This window comes from Amphiura filiformis, chromosome 3, assembly GCF_039555335.1.
Source record: "Amphiura filiformis chromosome 3, Afil_fr2py, whole genome shotgun sequence".
NCBI lineage: Eukaryota > Metazoa > Echinodermata > Ophiuroidea > Amphilepidida > Amphiuridae > Amphiura > Amphiura filiformis.
In genome coordinates, this window is record NC_092630.1 from 55,974,736 (window position 1) to 55,997,534 (window position 22,799).

A 22,799-nucleotide genomic window follows, 5' to 3' on the forward strand; every position below is an offset into this window, starting at 1 on the left:
CAAACACTTAACCCCTGGGTCACAATTGAGGTATTACAACCAGTACAACATAATCATGACATCAACTTACATGAAAGAGCTGGGCAGGGCACTGGCATGTGCAGCATTTGCATTGATGTTCACTCTAGGCTTGGGCATTCCTCCCTGGCTATAATATGCTGCATATGACGGCCTTGAATAGGAAAGGTTCAATTTCCTCTCGGCTTCGTAATTGGTTTCGCTTGTCTCTTCTCAGCTCTTGTGAGACGTCTGTCTCGTCGGTCGCACAGGAGAGATTCTGTGCTGAAAGGAGCCTGGTGGAAAAGGGAGAACATTATGGTTACAGCTGTTGTTTGACGTGATCACTTATTCATTTTTTCTAACAAAATATATAATGTTCAATTCTAGACCTGGACAATACCAACATAGATTTTCCTTTGTTTATCAAATTTTTATCTTTTTCTGCCTTTTTGTGATAATCTTTATTCTAACATTTGTGTGTAAATTGAGGGTGCTATTTACATTTACTTTAAATTTAATTTAGTCCAATAATATGAGTAATTTCTGTTATTCCTTTCATTTCATGATAAAGAACTGTTAGAAAATTTCCTTGCTATGTGTTACTCAAATTTCACGGCTTTTGTGTTTCAGATATTTGTCAGTGCTTCAGTGACATCCAAGTTACCACTGAATCAGCAGTGGGATAATCTACTTACAGGGATATTACTACAATTATTGCCATCATTTAGTATGTATATATCTTTGATATCATATTTCACATTATTTATTTTACCTTTGAAAGTGCGTTGCTGTATTGTAAACACATCTCCTTTAGTGTAGGGTCTGTGTACTTGTCAGCCAGGTGACTAAAGTCTTCATATGGCATGTCGTTCTCGTCAAATTCTAACAATGATTCTACTTCTTTCTTGGTCAGGTTCATCTCTGGGTTTAGCTCATCAACAACACGGTCTGTAACAAACAAAGCAAACATTTGAAGCACACCCGTCATAACTCTAACATAGAAATCCTATGTAATAGTTGTATATAATGGGTTTAGACTTACGATGGTTGAAAGACTTACAATGCGTTGTAACTGGGCTATTCCAGCTGAAATCCATACACCCCCAATGGAAGACATGACATTAACCTTCCACACAGGGAGTGTGAATTTCAAATGGAGTCATCCATTTGGGTAACCCCATTTGAAATCCATACTCCCTGTGTGGAAGATTAAGGGCATGTCTTCCTTAAGGGTTGTATGGACTTCATATGGAATAGTCCATTGAGTGGTCTGTTTATAATAATACCCAACAGCTTGCATTCACATCAAATCAAATTCCTTGTATAGAAAATGTTCTTTTCTTCACAATGATCTATGAGAAAACTTAACTCTTTGGCCTTTTTTGAATTGATATTTTTGCAGCCAATGCCATCGATTTAAAAACAAAAACACCTTACAATGACTCCTTACCTGACATGCCTTTCTTGGATATCTGTCTATCATAGATCTTTTTCTCCAGTGTGTTATCAGTTACCATCCTGTACACATGGCATTTTTTCTGCTGTCCATAACGATAGACTCGACACACCGCCTGGGCATCGTGGCATGGGTTCCATGAAGCGTCTAGAACCACTACTCTATTTGCTCCGACAAGGTTGATTCCTAGAGATCCAGCTCTGGTTTAGTCAAGAAAGAAGAAAATATAAGCATTATCATAAGGAAAGAGCAATGTCATACACTTATAGCAACATCATTTTAATGTGACAAAATCTCATCCAATCGGACCAAAGTTAGCAATAATAAAACTGACATACAGACAGAATTTAAGGAGCAAAAAGCAATAAAAAACATAAGAAAATGGACATATAAGAAGTTTTTAACTTTGCAATCAAGTCTGCCAGAGACTTGGGGACTTCAACATCAGTAAGCTACTGTGCTTCCCACTTCTTGTGTATAATTATGCAAAGAATTACCAAGTTGCAATACTTCCCAAAGATTGATAAAACAGTATTCCAAAAAGGAAAAACACTCACTTTAAAATGTTCATGAGTTTACAAGAAAATTCCATATCCACAGATTATTTGTTTTTGTTTGAAAAATCCAAGATTTTACTCACGACTTGAGCTTTCACCATCCAGGCTGATGACTAGTTCAATGATCTGGTCCAATACTTTTCCCGAGGTGTTTGGATGCACTCTCACTCCTCAGGATTGGCAGTGTTTTCGGCAGTGGGTCATATATGTGACTAAGAGAGAATATATGACCCACTGCGGAAAACAACTTTGATCCCGAGGAGTGAGATTGCATCCAAACATTGTCCGAAATGTAGTGGACCAGATCACTTGTGACCAAGCTATCAGCCTGGATGGCGAAAGCTCAAGTCGTGAGTAAAATTTTTGGATTTGTCAAACATAACCTTGATCTTGATCTACTGATGCATTTGTTTACGAAAGTTAAATATTCTTTAAAATGGTGTTTTGTGGAATAGAACCTGTATAACTTTGTAAAAAATAGTTGATCAAGACTGGTATATTTGGATCAAAACAAGATCATACTTCTTGTTACAAGTTGTTATGGATTTAATTAATTGAAACTAGGAACTCAAGAGAAACATTTAGAGCCATTTAATCTTCAGACGTCAGACGTCACAAACATTCAGATTTTGCCCATTTCATGAGCACATACCTTGTAGACAGCAGGAAAAGCCATAATTGATTATTTGGAGCGTTGAATTCATTAATCATCTTCTCTCGTTCGGACACTGGAGTACTGCCATCAAGACCTAACAAATGTGCACACATATATTGCAATAAGCGATACTGTAAATACTATAAGTTTGATCAGCATTACGTATCGTGCCTGCTATGGTGTTACAGTAAATTTTCCCATAGCCTAACTGGTATCTTATGACAAGCTTAATGCTCTACATGCTAGATCCAAGTTTTCAGATATTTTCTCAAAATATCAAGAGCTATCTTAAGAACTACTGAACCAATACTAGGCTTGTTTGTACTCATTTTAATGCATTTTACGTGCTGATTCCAAATATGGTCATGTAACTTGTCATCTGCAGTCGACACCCATGTGGAGGGAGTTAACATATATTATCACTGAATGCTTTTAATTAACAGAGCAATTGTAGATGCTGAATATACAAGAGCGTATAATGCTTGTGAGCCTGTTCAGTTCAGTTCAGTTTTATTTTCATCTCAACACACACAATTAATATAATACAGAGAAAACATTTTGTAATAAATTAGTAACAAAATGCAATGCCAAATGCAAAGCCTGTTGATGTACAAGCATAATACTTACGGAAATAAGTGGAATTTCTGACCCACTGCTTGGGCATATCTGCTGGTGGATCATCTGGTTGAGGTATAGGTGTCATGGCTAAGAAGTTCTCTATGACAGTCAGGGTCATGAGACTCTGGCTGAATACTAAGACTTTATCTCCAACTTTGATGGCGTCGTCTAGGATCTTGAAGAGAAGGACCGTCTTACTGCTGTTGGAGATCTTGTTCTGCTGGTAGTTCTTCATGAGATCACGTGCCTAAATAAAACATTGAATACAAAAGCACATCAAGGTCATGGTATTAGGTAACTACATGTATCTACACAACCAAAAGAGCTTGATATATCAGGCTCAGCATGGAACGTTTGTGAGCATAATAATAATGTTGCAAATTCCGCGAGCGACACAAGTTCACAAAAATTTCCTGGTTGGAAATATCTTTTTCCTGTAGGCCTTTAAGGAAATGTATCAATTTTGAGAAAATTACATGCAGCAAAATTTATGTTTCTTTTCAAATTGTAAAATTTTGTGCAGAGAAAATATTTTGCTTAAATTAATCATCAGGGGTCGGGCCGGGCCAGCCACGGGCAAATCTGCCAAGGGGATGGGGGCTTTGAAGCATGTATGAATGATTATTAACTCACAGGGGGGAAAGCAGGGGAGCAAGCGGAGGGAGTGGTAAGGGTTCCAATTAATTGTAATAATGCTACGGGTCACTGTTAAAACTCCCTATTACTTTCCATGCATTCTCTATAGTGAAAACAGAACCCATCATAACCTGCATTTGAGTTACCATGTATTGGATTTCGACTGTGCCGGTCACAGCTTTTTTATTGTTTTTATGCGGTGGTGTGCTCGAAATGCTATTTTTTTGGGTTGTAGTGCAATTCCATTTTAAACTCTGTGTATATTTACATTTATATTTGCTTATTATGTGCTTATTGATATTATGAAATATGATGTTCTAAACTCATTCTCCTCGTCGCTTCATATGTGCCTTTTATTGTGCCTCCTCGTTTGCTTTTTTGGCTCATGGGAAGCGGCGTGGATTATGACATTTTCATTTTGTTTATATTGTTCTGTATAAAATTTTGTTTATTATTTATAAGGAAAAAAATTGTATTTGCTAGGCCCTTAAATTTTCTTTGTTTGTAGCTTAAGATATTTTAATCTGTTTCTGGTTGTGTAAAGCGCCTAGAGGCATTTGCATTAGGCGCTATATTAAATCTGTCTTTATTATTATTATTATTTAAGACAGGTCATTGTGAAATCTACGCAGGTATACAATACGGCCCTAGCGTGTAACACTCTACATTGATCTATCACAATAAGCAGTTAAATAAACAGTTTCTTCTTCCCATTTTGCGTTGACTGACTTACCCATTCAAAAGACAGTATTTCATTGACCTTATCCTGATAGGATTCCATACCAATAGGAGCAGATGATTTACTACTAGCAGCGCCTGCAGCAGCTAATAGATCCATACTGGGGCTAGATTTACCACTCTCACAGCTACCATTGGCACTGTCCTTGTCTTTACTGCCACCCTTCTTTTTGCCACTTTTTGACCTGCAAAAGTAATCATTTATATTAGACAGTTTATTACTCTTTTTGTTATTTTTGTGGGGCAGAGATTAAAACAAGCTTAATTTGGGTTTTTTATGTTTCACTGGAATAATACGCAAAGCCATCAAGAAATACAATCCTGAATGTTCAAATTTGTTGATTTGTTTAACGCTTACAAGTCTTTTGTTGTCACACCTTTCTGATATATTTTGGTTTTTAAATCTATCTACTTTCACCCTATACTTTGATCAGCTCGTAACTGGCGGGCCTTATAACATCGCGGATTAATATCAAAATATTTTATTTTGAAAATTGTCTTGTGACATCACGCCAGAAGCATCACAAATTATTATTCCAAGTCTTATACTTTGTCTACTTTCTTTACACACAAAATAATACCAGACAGGTCAACTAATAGCACTCTTAATGTGGGTCTACTTTTCGGCGTAGTGGTAAAACCCTAACATTTCCCGCCTATTACGAGCTGATCAAACTATAAACAATGGCCCTTTAACCCTATCACCTATAAATCTTACACAATTTTACAAACCAAAGCCACTGCGCATACACACATCCCATGTGATGCAATGACATAATCACCCTAAGTCATATATACGCAGTTTTGTTGGCCTGGTCAGTGATACACCAGAGGGGTCTGGGGTTTGAGTCTCGAGAAAAACAAAGAACTTCTTTGATCATTTTCTCTCTTCAAAACCAAAAAACCTTTGCAACGTTAGGGTTAATAAGAATAATAACAATGTACAGATTAATTGCGCCATTCCATTTGAAAACCACACTACCCCTGTGGAAGATTTAGCTGAAGACTTCCACAGAGGGAGTATGGGTTTTGATTAGAATAGCCAGTTGGAAATACTCACTCCAGTTGTGAAAGATATAAGCAAAGCCACAATACAGAGGGAGTATGGGTTTCAAAATGATTAACCCTGACCAATTACATCTGAAAAACATACTGCCCCTGTGGACGATATTTCAAAAATCTTCCACAGGGGTAGTGTGGATTTCAACTGGAATAGCCCATTGCGTTTTAACACAAATTATTAAAATAGTTTGCAACTTACTTAGGGTTGAAATCTGGTAAATCCAGGTCACTGTCTGCATCTAGACTCTCTCTTGTCTGTAAAACTTCACATAGAACATCAGGATGGTTCCAGATCTGTTGAGAAAATTAAATCCCTCTGTAAAGTACATGCTCATTACAAGGTGACTGTTGTTACGTGCTTAAATAGAATTGTTTGGTATACCTATGTATGTGTAATTTGAGAAGGGTTGTGATTTTTTAATCTTTTTTTTTAATTTTTTAATTTTTTTTATTTCAATCAATTCTTTTGATTCCAAGAACAGCTATACCCCATGATTAAGTCAAAAGAGACCAATGGAATGCTAGACATATGCGCAATCCTATCAGGTAATAACAACAAATTCAAAACATATTTTTACATGTGGAAATTTCAAAAAAAAAGTTTGGCAAAATCATGGGAAAAAACCTGCTGAATTCTGCACCTTGAAGATAAATTTTTAGCAATAGATAAAACGACATCATAGGGGTATTTTAATTGTATCCAAAAGGTGTAGAAGTATTAATAATGAAGTAAAACAGACAATTTAAGAAAGAAATCAACTTAAATTTATCAAAAATGGGAAAAACTGAAAAAGTTGATTTAAATCAGTGATTTAAAAAAATTCATTTGATTTAAATCATGTTTTAAATCATGATTTAAATCATGCCAACCCTGAATTTGAGAAAGACCAAAATTGTGTAACTCATGTGGCTCTGCCCATCTCAGAGATCAGTTTTATGTACTGGTAACTAAAAACATGTGATACATGTTCTGTGAACCACAGATACCACAACAAAAAAATAAACATTCCTTCAATATCAAAATCTATTATACAGGATTCAAGTGAATGGTATCACTTTTGGTTGGATTAACTTTAATTGGTATTAAAGCAGGAGATGTATCAAGGAAGAAGTGAAAATGCACGCATCAACGGTATTTACAGCCTGTCACCACAATTATAGCCAATTTGATGCCACAAGATATATCCTATCACCAATATCACACTCACCTTGCATGCAACAGAGAATGCTTTGAGTGGGTTTGTAGTACACCATCCGGCAGCTCCAGCCTCTGTAAACCTCTGCATGAATCGTATATAGAGTCCTCTCTGGAATGTAGTTAATCTCACCATCAACACATGCTCATCTTTAGGGGGAAGCGCTGTCTTCAGCACCTTGAAGCCTCGTCTTTGAACAAATCCTTCTAAGAGTTTATGCAACACATGAGCTCTATGTTGCATTAGTCGTACATCCTGTGGATGGAAGTTTGCATATTATTTAGTCAATAACATATTTCTTCACTCCTATACAGATCATAGAGTATTATAAATATGAGATTACATCACCATCTTTTTCCATGTGGTAATAAATTTACATAAAAATAAATTTCATGCTGTTGCTTTGAACTCATGGCAACCAAAATTGTAACTCATTTTGGAAAAAAAGAAAAGTACATGTAAAACAGGCCAATTTTAATATAAAACATACTGCATACTGCATATTTTGTCTTCTTTTTCCAAGGTATTCTTCTGTTTTCAAGAGTATTGTAAAACTTTTTTTTCATTTAAACAATATTATAACTTTCCGCATGTTCATTATTTCCAAAAAGTGTGTATACTTTAAACTGTCTTCTTTGGATTTCCAACATAGTATAACTTTCATATGGTAGCCTATCTAATACTGCAGGTTATTTTGTGCGGTAAGGATGGTAAATATCCAGCACACAATTGACCACATTAATTATAGAATATTTCTTGGAATAAAAATAATAACAGGAAATAACAGAGAAAACCTGATATAAGCAGGAAACACAACTGACTTGTCACCAATGGTTAGTGGACAGTTCTAAATATTGCTGAGTTTACTAGGACAAAATAATGCTTTTACAATTCCCTTGAAACCGAATCAAACTGAAATGTTAAAATAATAAACAATCCCTAAGTTTGTTTTCCCTTTTTCAAGTATATTATCAATAAATAATTTAAAAAAAAGTTGAACTTACAATGTAATGATAAAACTGATTTGCTAAAACCAAAATGCAAGTGGATTCATTTTACAAAATAAATAATGATTGAAAAAATCTTTGGAGTATTCATACACAGTAATTTCCACTAGATTATAGTTTATAATCACTATGTCATCATGTAAATTCCAAATGTTTTAAATTGCTGCATCAATTTTTTTTATTTTTTCAATTTCTTTAAAATGTCCTATGCGCGCATTGCGAGTTGCACCAAATCCTACTTCCAATGCAAGTGGCAATATTGACAGTTGCATGTAGAATAATGGTGGCCTTCTTGGATATAACAAAATACAATGACTCCATAATCATTTCAAATGATCATTTCAAAAGATCATGCTCCCAAAACTTGCATCATGCAGAATTTAATACCATTTTCATGCCATGGCTGGTTCTTGGAAGGAAATCCCCAGATGTGGGCTGTGCCTGTGCGTAGGAAGTTTTCAAGAAATATCAAGCATAAAAACAACCACCTAACGGATGCTGTTTCTTGCTGTATCATCACACCCGCTGTGGTCTTTATGAAATGGCGGATAATAAAAGCCTAGTTGTATGTATGTATGTAGCTAGTGGTCTAACAAAACAAACAAACTGACAAACAAAAATATAAACAAAAAAACAAAGTGAGAAAGCAATCTTACATTGGGTGTACTGTCCATACATTGACCATTGGAGATAGGCCTCTCAAACAAATTGGCAAATTCATGTTTGGTTCCCAGGAAATTTGGTCGTACAAAATCCACCATACACCAGTACTCTTGTAAGTTGTTCTGCAATGGGTAGCCTGTTAGCACTACTCTTCTCCTGTAAGGTACAATACATGATTTGAAAATCCATAAATTTGCATTTAATAGTGAAAAAGGGAGGAGTCCTATATGCTTCACCTTAGCAGAGTAAAATACAAAGCGAGACACTTTTAATATATGTAAGGATCAGAAATAAATGATGCAAACACAAGACATTTTGATTTAAATGCCAGTATGAAGATTGGTTAAACTGGTATACTAAATTGAGAGAGGAAAAAATCAGGACTCAGAGAGGATTGAACCCTGGTCATTTGATTTACCAGTCAATATCTTATACCACTACCTCAGTTCACAGTTAGTACTCGAGTAAATTTATAATTCATATGAAATACCTATCAACAAAAATCTAATCATGAGCTAAAAAGTAAACTAAAAAAGCAACAACTGACCAGTAGGAACACACAAAATTTAAGGGACATTGTGCCAAAATGTTGTCAAGTAGAAGGAAAGTCCCTTTACTTTAACTTTGGAAAACTACAAAAATAGGGACAGTCCCTTTACAAATGGGGACAGTTGGTTGGTATGAAAAAATATGACAAGTCATGATAGAGGTGAAGCAAGTTGAAGCACTGATTGGAAAAAGAAACGCATCATCACAAACTGGAAATTCAAGTTTGATTACTTCAAACACAACATGCATCAGTACATGGAAATTGTTGACATACTTGCAGGTATTTGAACCCATGATCAATTTTTGATTTGATTTGATTTGTTCGGGTTTTGACAACCCTAGATAACCCAAGAAAGCCTCTATTGAAGCTTATTTCCATTGGGGTCCATTTGAACACCGGGATGGATTGGGAACAGTCAGGGGTTAACACCCTACTCTTTTCGAAACTGGCTGCGAATTACATGTACAGGTGTGGCTCTCTGCACACTGTACCAATGGCTTTACATCCCCTCTGAAGGACGGGTTCTTTCATGATTCATTTGCCCAATTCTAAGTGAACCATGGGGAGAGCGGAAGTCTGAATTTAATCTACAGAAGTTGCCAATTAATTTCAGACTTTTTTTTTCTAAGTCAATATCCCAGCAAATCGCCACCGCCGGGAATTGAATCGCCACCGCCGGGAATTGAATCGCCACCACCGGGAATTGAATCGCCACCGCCGGGAATTCCCCATACCCAAGTGGGTGTTGATCTCAGTCAATCTTAAAGGTGCATTTTGTGATTCTAGCATCTTCTTTTTAGGGTATAGTTTAATAGATATCCCCAGACAAAATGTTCAGTTTATTTGACATTGAGTTTGCGAGTTACACATAGTTACATGTATATCCCAAACGTCACTACATGCTCTTGAATTAAATTTCTACCATCTCTGCGAGTCAATGAATCTCACCTTGTCTTGATATTCTTCAGTGCTTGTGATATCCCTGCCAAACTGTTCTTGATACGATGTCCCTCATCACAGATAACTAAATCTGGACCTGGTCTCACCAAAGCTCTCCTTATATCTTTGTAAGAAGAAAGAGTAACATATAATTAATGTTAATAATAATTTAATGAATTCTACACTTATAGACAATGCACAATCTGAGGTTACTGTTCTGAACCCAGGCTACTTTCTGTACATTACAATGCATACAGCCTGTAGTATGGCCCTCTACAACAATTGGCATACTGTACGGAATAAAGCGAAGTATCAACACGTCTGTCAATAGCCTCAGATCAAGCATGTCAGAAACATCTTTATTTCATATTAAACTTAGTGCTAGGGGAAGTATCACTATCCATGGTTTTCTACAGAACGCCACCAATGGACCAGTTATTTTCCACTTTCCACTTATTAGTACTTTCCACTACTTCTAGAGCCATCATTTTGTATTGACCACAGAAATATAATTACTTTTCAGTTTTCAAATAAATGTAAAGCCACATTTATCAAAATAATTCCTTTTTTTGCCTATAAGTATTATATTTTATGCTTCAATCAGTCCATATTATCAAAATAAACTACAAAATACATGTTCAGACCCAGGTGAACATTAAATTTTTTTTAAAACGTACAGAAAGTGCAGTTTTTAGAAAACGGAATTTGAACTTTACAAAACAGAAAAATTATGGTTCTAACTACTTCCCTATATAACATGGTATATTTGTATAATACATGTACCCTTGGGAATTGCCCTAATTGCAAATGATGATATTATGCATGAAACAAAACTGAGATCAGTCACAAAATTATAATAGCATTCTAATAATTCTGAAAATGATGTTCTAAATTAAGGCATAGCTCCATCAATCTTCAACATCTAAAAGATCAAATTTCAAGGAATTGACTCTCATTACCACCATCGAAAACAAACTATTAACCCCCTGAGCACTACCTGCCAATCAAACACTGCCTCTGATTGGTCAATTACATGATATCTTCACTTTAATCACCAATCAGAATGGAGCTTTGCAAATAATTCACCCCATTTTTTTTGTGTGGTGAAATTATTCTAACAATGCTGCTGATTGGGCCAATTGATAATGGAAACTTCTTTTTGGCCAATCGGCAGGTAGTTCTCATGGGATTAAATGAACTTACCCATTATCATGCCTTCTTTTCTGTCTTCCTCTTCTAGATCAATTACTTGTGTTTTCCTTTTAGAAGTGGCTGGCTTCTTTCTAGCTCTTGTTGTTTTGCGACTACACAGTAGTCTGTACATCTCATAACCCATAAGTAACACACCTCCTTCAGTGTACCATTCATCTACAAACAACAAAAACACAATCAATTTTGTTTCAATCTTCCAGGAGTGAAGTACACCTCATATCAAAATCTGCATGGTGACGTTTGGTTGCAATATATTGTAAGGCATGATAATTTCGCGGCATTAAAAGTTATGTTGCGTTTTGCAGAGAACCCATGTTTCTGGGACATGAAATTTTTGTGAATTTGTACATTTTCTGAAAGGCCTACGATGAAAAAATATTTGAATGCCAATTGACCGCACCTATGAAATGTGTGCAATTGTCATGCACACAAACATATGAAGTTTGTGCACTTTGTATAATTGTATGCACACACACATTTCATGCTTTACAGTAATATAAATCCATACTGATCTGATCCAAATCTAACCAATGATTGAAGGTATGATTATTAGAGAATAACGATAGAATTTTTATTTTTGCCTATCCTCTATCAGATAGACGACAGGCAGGTCCAATATTTTGAGTAGTGGATGCCGCTGCAGCCGGTATCCACTACGATAAAAATATTGGACCTGCCTGTCGCTCATCATAGGTAGAGGATAGGCAAAATAAAAATTCCTATGATTTATTCTGATGCTTAGTCAGCTAAATATTATTTTAATAACTGTAAACTATTTTTTAAAGCAAAAATTAAGTTACAGTAATAAAAACTCCCCCTTTTCTAAAATGAACGAAACTTGTTTACAACTTCACATCTTTTGTTGCGCGTACTAGCTGCGTGCGTAGTTCACGCATACAACGCGATACATACGCCAAGCACCTCTATGAGCATATTACGCGTTTTCAACGCTCATGATGACGTGGGGTCGTCTACAGCCTGATAGACGACACCCAAAATCATGTGATTGTCCAATCAGATTATGTGTCTACTAATAGACCACTCCCACTGACTAAGAATTGTCAATGGTTAGCACTACAAAGTACAGTGCCAACTTTATCCAGAGATGATGGGACCAAACACTGGCCAAATCTGACCAATGATTGAAGGCATGATTATTGTCAATAGTTAGCACTACAAAGTACAGTGCCAACTTTATCCAGAGATGATGGGACCAAACACTGGCCAAATCTGACCAATGATTGAAGGTATGATTATTGTCAATGGTTAGCACTACAAAGTACAGTGCCAACTTTATCCAGAGATGATGGGATCAAACACTGGCCAAATCTGACCAATGATTGAAGGCATGATTATTGTCAATGATTAGCACTACAAAGTACAGTGCCAACTTTATCCAGAGATGATGGGACCAAACACTGGCCAAATCTGACCAATGATTGAAGGTATGATTATTGTCAATGGTTAGCACTACAAAGTACAGTGCCAACTTTATCCAGAGATGATGGGACCAAACACTGGCCAAATCTGACCAATGATTGAAGGTATGATTATTGTCAATGATTAGCACTACAAAGTACAGTGCCAACTTTATCCAGAGATGATGGGACCAAACACTGGCCAAATCTGACCAATGATTGAAGGCATGATTATTGTCAATAGTTAGCACTACAAAGTACAGTGCCAACTTTATCCAGAGATGATGGGACCAAACACTGGCCAAATCTGACCAATGATTGAAGGCATGATTATTGTCAATAGTTAGCACTACAAAGTACAGTGCCAACTTTATCCAGAGATGATGGGACCAAACACTGGCCAAATCTGACCAATGATTGAAGGCATGATTATTGTCAATGGTTAGCACTACAAAGTACAGTGCCAACTTTATCCAGAGATGATGGGACCAAACACTGGCCAAATCTGACCAATGATTGAAGGTATGATTATTGTCAATGGTTGGCACTACAAAGTACAGTGCCAACTTTATCCAGAGATGATGGGACCAAACACTGGCCAAATCTGACCAATGATTGAAGGTATGATTATTGTCAATGGTTAGCACTACAAAGTACAGTGCCAACTTTATCCAGAGATGATGGGACCAAACACTGGCCAAATCTGACCAATGATTGAAGGTATGATTATTGTCAATGATTAGCACTACAAAGTACAGTGCCAACTTTATCCAGAGATGATGGGACCAAACACTGGCAGGATACATGAAAAATCTGGATTGACAAATTATGTGTAACTCTGCACTGGATGTCCAAACAAAAAGATTACTTTACGACGTTGAAAACATTGATAAGATTGCATGCAACATCAATATCCTTCAAAATGTTTTAGATCATGAAAATAAGGCTGCAAAAGCATTAAAACATACTTTCCTATAAAGATCACACTGTTTACACAGCTGGCTAACAGAGAGATCCCTATAAAAGGGATCCGGATTTGGGAGGGTTGACTGTACATCACTTATAAGGAAAATCCTTAGTATTTGGTCTCTTTTTATTCATTCCTCATGTAAGTCCTGAAATCTCATTTCAAAGTGATTTTAGCATGTGAGATTATTGGGCTGTTATAGTTGAAATCCATACATCCTCTATGGAAGGCATGACTTGAATCTACCACACCTTTAGTGTGAATTTTAAATGGGGTTACCTGAATGGATGACTCCATTTGAAATCTACATCCCCTGTGTGGGAGATTAAGGTCATGTCTTCTATAAGATGTATATGGATTTCAACTGGAAAAGCCCATTGTGAGGCCATAGATCACTATACCACTTAAACACTACAACCACTATGGACCACAATGGCCTCATCCCTATGGCATAGTCCAATAACCTTAACTAAACAATCATAGTGCAAAATTTGACCTCAAGAGTATGAGTTTTTGTACCCAAATTTTCAAAGGTCATTCAATGAATGTGCAAATGTATTGGGGTTAAAGAACTGTGTCCCCAATAGATGAGCATGTTGTAGATCCTAGTGAACACTTACCTATTACATTTAATCTTGCATCTGTCGTTTTATGCATATCATTAACTACAAACAGCCTAAATTGCCTCAAAGCCTTCTGTGCTCCTTGGGCTTTACCACTGTTATGTCCATTACTGCCATCACTGTTCTGTGAGCTTTCACCATCTTTCTCAGATGATTGATCTCTATCACAGTCTTGTTCTTTTGTTCTTGCTGGGAGCCACATGTCAAACTCGGCTACCCAGTTTTGTAATGTATTGATAGGCACTATGCAGAGCACAGTCTTTGCCCCGGTGTATCTCATGAATATGTCCGTAAATGATATGAGTTGAAGGGTTTTGCCTAGCCCCATACTGTGCGCTAAGATGCAACCAAAACCAGCACTGGCTTTGAAGCGGTTCACAGATTCAACTAAGTTGTCGTACAGGAAGCGTATACCGCCAATCTAAAGAGGAAAGGTGATCAAATATTTGATTAAAAAGAAACTTACTGGCTCACAGAATAAACAGGTATTACTATATCTATAGATACTTATTGGCAAAAATTAATATTAATGAGCACATTTTGCCAATTTTCTTCATTAACTTCATCAATATATTGGCAAAAACAATAGAATACAAAGAATCTTTCAACAGCAATATCTCAAAAACCGTTTGTCCGATTTGGCTCAAATTTTAGAATTAAAATTATTTTGCATATCTCTCTGCAACAAGTCTATTTTAATCTCAATCAGAGCAACTTGATTTTGCCTTTCGTACCACCTTAAGAATCAAACATTTTTTTAATTCAGAAATGGAATGGTCAAATTTTCTTGTAAAAATTTACCAGAATGTTACTTAGAATTTGACAAATTATTTACCTGCTTTTTGTATTTGTATGATTTGAAACATATACCGTATTTTGTCAAATAGTTGCCCCTCTCAAATAAACGCCCCCCCCACCACTTTTTTTCAACTAAGATGTTTCAAAAATGCCATTATTTCCATGCTATCTTGTATAGTAAGCTTACCAAGTTACCCACATGGTCAATAATAGCGTCGATAATAGCGTCAATAATTGGTGAAAATCTGGATCAGAAACCCGGAAGTGAACCAGAAGTCAGTGTTTCTAGTTCATAGTTCGTCATTTTAGGGTGATTTTTAAGTTTACCTAATGATTTTAATGGGAATTATCATTTTAAAATTGACCTTGAATAAACGCCCCCCCTCTTGGGAAAATGTAAACGCCCGGGGGCGTTTATTTGACGAAATATGGTAGATATCTATAGGCACTAGGAACTTCTGCAACATCATTGGGTACCTATACCTTGTTTTACCTTTGGTAGCGACGCGACGTATGTGCTCATTTCGCTCATGCCAAAAAAAATAACCTAATTACCCAGATCGTATGTATCACATTAGTGTTTTTTGCCGTTTCATTTTTCTTTGGCGACATGTCGCCAAAACTCAGAACCCGATGTTGAATCTTTGTCGACAAACAAGTGAAAAGTATTGTCTTTATAAAGCTTCTGAATTTAGCACCTAATGCGTTATCTGAAAACATGGTAGGCCTATACCCGTCCAAGTGTAAAATATATTAATTGGCTTTCCTTTGTAGAGTCATTTTGTCGGAATTGTGAAGCTCTAGGGTTTTTTTTACTGCTTCTTACTAGTCGTACATGATTTATTATTGATTTCTATTTTGTCGACAGTGAGAGTCTCTTATTGACTGTCGGAAAAATCTCAAAAAAACTCTATCTCGACAATTTTGGCAACAGTAGGTCAGTTGATACCAAGCCTAATACATATGCGTACAAGGGCAGTATGTTGGCATCCTTGCGGCGTAACCACATTTAGGTACTGACATCACTACCAAACCCAAGGTCAAAGGAATTATAGGTGCCTTGGTACCTTGCATAGTTTGAAAATATAGATGGAAAAATCTCAGTGAGGTTGAGTGAGGGGAATATACATATATGATTTATGCTATCTATTTTAATCACTTACTTCATGAACAGACCAAGATAACACTGAAGAAGGGCAGCTAAGAATTTTAAAATAACATCCATTAATTGAACTAAGGAGTATAATTTTGTTGAACTTTGTGTGAATCAAAATTACTTCTCACAAACTCATATTGCAAGAATCAAGTAACTTACTGCTTGCGGAATAGGCACTGATATAAGGAGAATTCATTTTGATTCTCGCAAACTGAGTTCAGGAGATTATCATCAAATTTGCAGCCAGCCAAGGATCCTTTAGCCATCACCTTCAGTCAGTTGTAGCTGAATTCAGACTACTCTACATAAAGCAATCTTCAGGCAACTCTTGCTTCTGGTCATGACCAAGGATTTGCAATTTGTATCAATTACTACACTTGCAAGTAAACCAGTCAGAGATGGCTTCAGAACCCAATCAACGGCTGACCGCTGGCGCCTCAGCAGAATCAGCCATTGGACCTGGTCTCTATTGTTCGGAACAATAGAACACTGTTAAACTGACAGTTCTGACAGTGTGGAGCGGTGGTTTGGTTTGAAGCCATACCTTACCACCTGCTGATGTTAGAAAGGTTATGAAAAAGCCAGGTACATACCTGATGACGTTTTACTACACCGCTCAAGTGATCCGGTAAGAAAATATCAGGTTCGTCTGGCGGATGGGCTACATTGACGAGAACGCGTCCATAAGCATCAGGTACATTGACGGCATCATTAGAGTGTACTCCACTGCTCTCCGTGACGCCTACCTCCTCATCATAATCATCTTCCATGGGGATATCCTCTTTACCGGAGCCATCACTCACCACAGTGATATCTTCATCACCACTTGATATATCGATGACATCATCTACATGAGGAGTGATTAGTTTAGAGGTTAATGACTCCGCAGTTTTTTTAAGGGACTAAGGGTATTATTAAAAATCTGAACATTTTGCTTTGAAACTTAGGAATATCCTGAGGGCATATCCCCGAATGATATTTCAACAGCACTTAATAAGGATATGTACGAATAAAGTAATTGTGTAGTGTGTACATACCATATGATACACACACACAGAAGTCGACATAGTGCGTAGTTCTAGACCACATCACACAATACGGTAATTAAAAGAAAAATAACCTGCATTTGTATCCTTGTATTTATAATCAATGAACGACAATTGGATTTAATGCAGGATGTACTCTCCTGACAAAATGTCTTTCCGCACCCCCTATAACCACAGAAAATGTCTTTCCGCACCCCCTATAACCACAGAAAATGTCTTTCCGCACCCCCTATAACCACAGAAAATGTCTTTCCGCACCCCCTATAACCACAGAAAATGTCTTTCCGCACCCCCTATAACCACAGAAAATGTTAAATTGTAATGATACTACAAATGTGACACGATCTGGTCCATGGGGCCAAAGGCGCAAATTTGAAACTGAGATACCGGCAAAGAACTTGAGTAAAAAACAAGCAAATACATAAGAAAATAGGCATCAAAAATCTTCATAACTTTAGAACAAAGTATGCTAGACTTTTGGTGTTTTCAGTAAATGATAGCTTATTGTATGTATAATGTAATAATTACAATAACTCAATTTTTGAAAATGCCTCCTTTGGCCCCCATAGACCAGATCGTGTCACAAATGAAAAACCTATCAAACCTAACTGTCACTAAAATATAAACCCTTTAATCAATAATAGTCTTAAGGGCAGAGTAATGGGAGAGAACATGGACATTTTCGAGCTTCATTATTTCTGAATTGTATGTCCAAAGTATATAAAACTATACATTTTTGGAAAGGAAATGAGTCAAGGAATCCAATGGTGACGTCAGATTTGTTCAAAAATCTCAAGTTTTTGAGAAAATCACAAAATTCACTTTTTACCCCAATTTTTTGTGACAACTTAGAAAAAAATCCGCTCGAGTAAAAAAAAATCAGTTAGCTTTTCATGAAGAAGAGACATGAACTTAGGGAAGGTTTTTTATTTTTTTGAAATTTGTCTCTTTTTCAAATATTGAAAAAAACATGTGAAAAAGCCATTTTGTCACTCTATTAAGCTAAAATTGCACATAATGGTGTATATTTTTGTTTAAAACAAATATTTTGAAAAATGAAAAACCTTCCCTAGACTTTGATGTACTCTAAAGGATAGTGCAAAAGGTTTACCCTTTGCTTGCATATTTTTCGAGTTATCTTGTCACAAAAATCACGCAATATTGTCAAAAGTGAACTCTGAGAAATCGACGCTTTAGTAAAAAAATGTCAAAATTCTGCACAAAACGCCCTTAAATTTTAAAACGGTAAGACTTTCACACTTGTAAAAGCTGTATCTGGTGCATGGTCTAAATATGCATCTTTTTGCACCAATGAATCTATAATGTCTGCTTTCAGTGCGTCAAAATTCAAAATAATTAAAAAATCTAAGTGGCATTTTGATTGCAAATTTTTGTTTTGTTTCCACCACATTTGCTGGCGTGAACAACATACCCGAATGCGCCTTTGATCATGTTGGACATACGCCAGCAGAGTTGCGCTGGCACACATCGCGCTTGACGCCGATCGCATGCCAGTAATCACAATATTTCGATTCGCATTTCTGACTCATTATTTCCGCCAATTTACTAAGCTGTCTTGAGCCATGTGACTTTTTAGAGTTGAAAAGAGTGAAATAAATCAAGCAAAAATACTAATAAATATTAGCAAGTTGTAATTTATCAGTTTCAAGTTAAAGAATACATCTTAGTGTTGATAAATATCAAAAAATCTCAAATTCGGTCGTAGACGAATGTGTCTTCCATTACTCTGGCCTTAATTGCAGGAACCTGGAACCCTCATTTATTACAAAAATAAAGAAAGAAAAAAATATCCTTATTTTGAGAAAAATTACACAGTAAAATTCCATTGAGAAAAGTGGCGGCACTGTTTAATGAGGCTCATTATGACGTCAATACCCTGTTGCTATCAAAAATTTATCATGATCGACTTGCAGTTATCCCGACTGCACTGCTGGTCATCATCAACAATGTTTGATACAAACGCTATTTGGGTTCGGTTGTTAGTATTATCTTGTTTGGTGTTTTTTTTTTTTCCGTCCAGATTTCGGGCGATTGTCCACTGAGCCATGAATCTCCTTTTTTTCTCAAATTATATCGAACAGATCCTCGTCAATATTCAATAATCTTGCAATTTCATGGTTAGATTTTCCTTCACTATGATATGCTTCTATCATTCCCTTCTGGTGATCGGTAATTTTTGGCATTTTGAGCCTGATCTGATGTTAAAACTGAACAATTTTGGAGGTGGAAATTAAACTATAATGCGCTGCCAGATAGGAAATCCCTGTAGTGAGGCTGCATGATATTAACTGAATGGAAGTTATCTCTTTTGGATCATGGCAAATAACATAATCGCATAACAATTGCTAATCCGTTGTAATCGGGGGATACCTTTATTCCTCTGGTATCATAATTCATAACCTTGATCATTTGTTATGCATCACATGTTTTAAAAAAGAGTTCAAATACCCCGGGCATCATCTGTTGTTATGGTGGGCGTCAAGGACTGACGCCATAATTAGCTTATTAAGCACAGCGCCGCCACTTTTCCTATGGGGATTTTGTACAGGTTTTCATGAGATCATAAGAAAGTTTGTTTCGTTTCTTTTCCAGCAATGTTTTAATGTTGAAAAGTTGATTAAAACTGATTAAAGGTATTATAGATGATATTGAAGTAAATAAATATTTTCATTTTTCATTTATTCGTTATTTATTCAGGAAATTCCATCAATACAAATGTACTGGTCTCCCTGGAAGACCTGATTATAATTCTATATACATGAACATGATAATAACAAGATAGAAATATATATTATACAGAATGAAAGAACCAAACATGATACAAAACAAAATGCAGCATTGTTGAGCTCAAATTATTATACAATTTAACTTATTACAGACCAATTGCATTTTTGAATTCACCCAAACTCATTGAATTAAAATTGATACGAAGATTGGGAGGAAGCTTGTTCCAAGCAACTGAAGATCTGTAAAGGAAAGTTTTCTTTCCAGAAGAGGTTTTCCATATTGGAACAACCAAGCTGTTTTGAGATTGACCCCTTGTAAAGATAGGTTTCAAGTTAGTAATATTTACTAAAAATTCAACAATTGTTACTGCAGAAAGACATTTCGTCGGGAGAGTATATTCACAAGGTTATGAATGCGATATTACAATAGCTGTTTGTATCAACATCTTGGAATTCAAGCCAAATTATCATGAATGTTTCCCATAAACCTACTCAAATATATACTTTCATCTTTTCACTGTTTGGGTCTAATAACATACTAAACTAGAGCTGCTTGGAATACGCAATTTTGTGTTATTTGTGGCGCAATTCACCTATTTTTTTAGATTTTGCTTTTTTAGCGGGAAATCACATATTTTTGTGATTTTTGGAAAATCAAAGGTGCATTGTTTGGCCTCCAAAATTGCGTATTCCTAGTTTTGCCACTTGACCTTGGTCATTTTGAGATCAAACCTTTCCCACTTGACTATGTAAGCAAGTTGTATCAGTTTTAGTAACTGTGTTCTTATATTTTTTATAAAATAATAAATAAATATAAAAAACAACAAGCAATAAAGTGAAACGAAACAAGTGAAACAGACAATCTAAGTAAAACCACATCCTACTATAATATATGTGACGTGTCGTGTCATGTCAAAAGGAGACACTTTTGGGCAGGATTGTAAATGGAGTAATAGCCAAAAATCTGCCCGGGGTGATTTTTACCACAATTTAGGTTTGTTGCGAATTTGTGATGGTATTAATGTTAAAAATATTACCCGATAGTTTCAGACCGAATATAACTGGCATCTTGTATTTTTTGAGACATTTTTCAAGATTATTCCTACTCTCAACATTGTCAATAATATTTTTAAAGGCCGATATCTCAATTTCCAATTTTATAATACCATAACTTACGCAACTCAATATCTTCGCTTAGAAATGTCCGATTTCATTGGGGAAACGGCGTTGTGGAGCAAAATATCTTTATATTTAAAATATGTAAAAACCTCAAAATTGATACCCTGCCCAAAAGTGTCTCCTTTTGACATGACACGTCACATATACAATATACTATAACAATAGTAAAATAGAATCCAAAAACAATAGTTTTTGTAATAGAAACCATTCTGTTCCACAAGGTATATCTCCACAATTGACACCCAATTGTTAGGTGGACTCAATTCATTTATTTGTACTACTTCACTGCCACTCCTTACCTTCTTTGCCAGATGCTTTCTTCGGAGCTGACTCTTCATCATCTCCGCTACTATCATCCAGCACTATACAACCATCCTCAGTCCTAGGAGGGGGCTTACTAGGTCTAGGCATCTGTGATAGGCCCGGCATAAATGGTGGAAAGTTAGAGAATGACCTGAAGCTTGATGAGGGGAATGATTTCATCATCTGGGATTGTAATTCATGGGTGAGTACGGGCACTGGCAGTGGCATACGGTGTAATGAGGATAGCGGGGGAGGGGGTCTGGAGAAGGGAAGGTTGGGGGACCGGGATGGTGGAGGCTGAGAACTAGATTGTAATGATGGGAAAAGACCACTTGGTGGGGGTTGTGAGGAAGAAGTCGGAGGTGGAGGATGGAAGGATTGGGAAGGCTGTGAAGGCACGTCATCACTGAGAAGCTCTGAAATGGAGATGAAATCAAAATATAAAATAAAATAAATAAATGTTGACCACGCCTTTGACCAATTTGGCTCATCATTTGATCACAGTACAATTAATGTATGACTGTTCTAGAGGTTGTCTGGTTATGTTAGACATTCACTGCCTGGAATGACAAATTGTGTCTAGGTTTCTACATTGCCATATCTCCAGATACGACAATGGTATATTGCGCAAAGCCATACAATTGTATAATTGTAATCACTTCAAACACATTTACATGTACAATGTTACATTGGTGACACCAAAATAGATTGACCATTGGAATATGAACCTTCCCAAACATTATGAGTGACTACATACCTGATAAGGTTGCCAAGTCAGCATTAAGAGCACGCTGTTCCTCCAAACGTTTCTGCCTCTCTAACTCTTCTTGCTGTGCTCTGAGCGCCTCAGCTTCTAATTCATCCTGTCTCAAAAGGTTCTGTTCAGAAAGAAATATACATTTACATGAAGAAATAAATTTTCCAATATTCGCTAGAAGCTTTTCAACTTTAAAAACTTGTGGGTGGTTCGATTGTAACATACATGTACATGAAGTTTTAAACCTCACTTTGAGGTCCATCAGCCAAACTTCATTATTTCAAGTTTGAGATAAATTGCTCCAGCTCCTTGAATTATGTTTTTCAAGTCCAATAATTTACTCACATTTTTAGACGTTTCATCTTCCGATCGGAAGACTTCATCAGTAATGCAACAAACCAACAACACATTCAAGGAGCTGGAACAATTTGCTCCAGTAACTTGCATTCCAGTTTGTAAAAAATGTGTATCGCAGAAGCTCATAGAAGTAGAACAGTACACTTTGTGTGTGGTGTA

At 36.3% G+C, this 22,799-nt stretch overlaps 1 protein-coding gene across 1 annotated transcript in view; it reads right to left on the reverse strand.

Annotated features, from left to right (window-relative positions):
• The window catches only part of LOC140147342 (helicase ARIP4-like), a 30,179-nt gene extending 7,673 nt beyond the window's left edge, over window positions 1-22,506 (reverse strand). The window contains 16 exon segments of the mRNA XM_072169120.1: window positions 71-215; window positions 218-293; window positions 773-948; window positions 1,451-1,656; window positions 2,666-2,762; window positions 3,296-3,533; window positions 4,656-4,845; window positions 5,922-6,016; window positions 6,931-7,173; window positions 8,582-8,744; window positions 10,087-10,201; window positions 11,281-11,445; window positions 14,295-14,718; window positions 16,845-17,098; window positions 21,523-21,942; window positions 22,284-22,506. Coding sequence (XP_072025221.1) covers window positions 71-215; window positions 218-293; window positions 773-948; window positions 1,451-1,656; window positions 2,666-2,762; window positions 3,296-3,533; window positions 4,656-4,845; window positions 5,922-6,016; window positions 6,931-7,173; window positions 8,582-8,744; window positions 10,087-10,201; window positions 11,281-11,445; window positions 14,295-14,718; window positions 16,845-17,098; window positions 21,523-21,942; window positions 22,284-22,506 — 3,230 coding nt within the window.
• Between the last annotated feature and the right edge of the window lie 293 nt (window positions 22,507-22,799).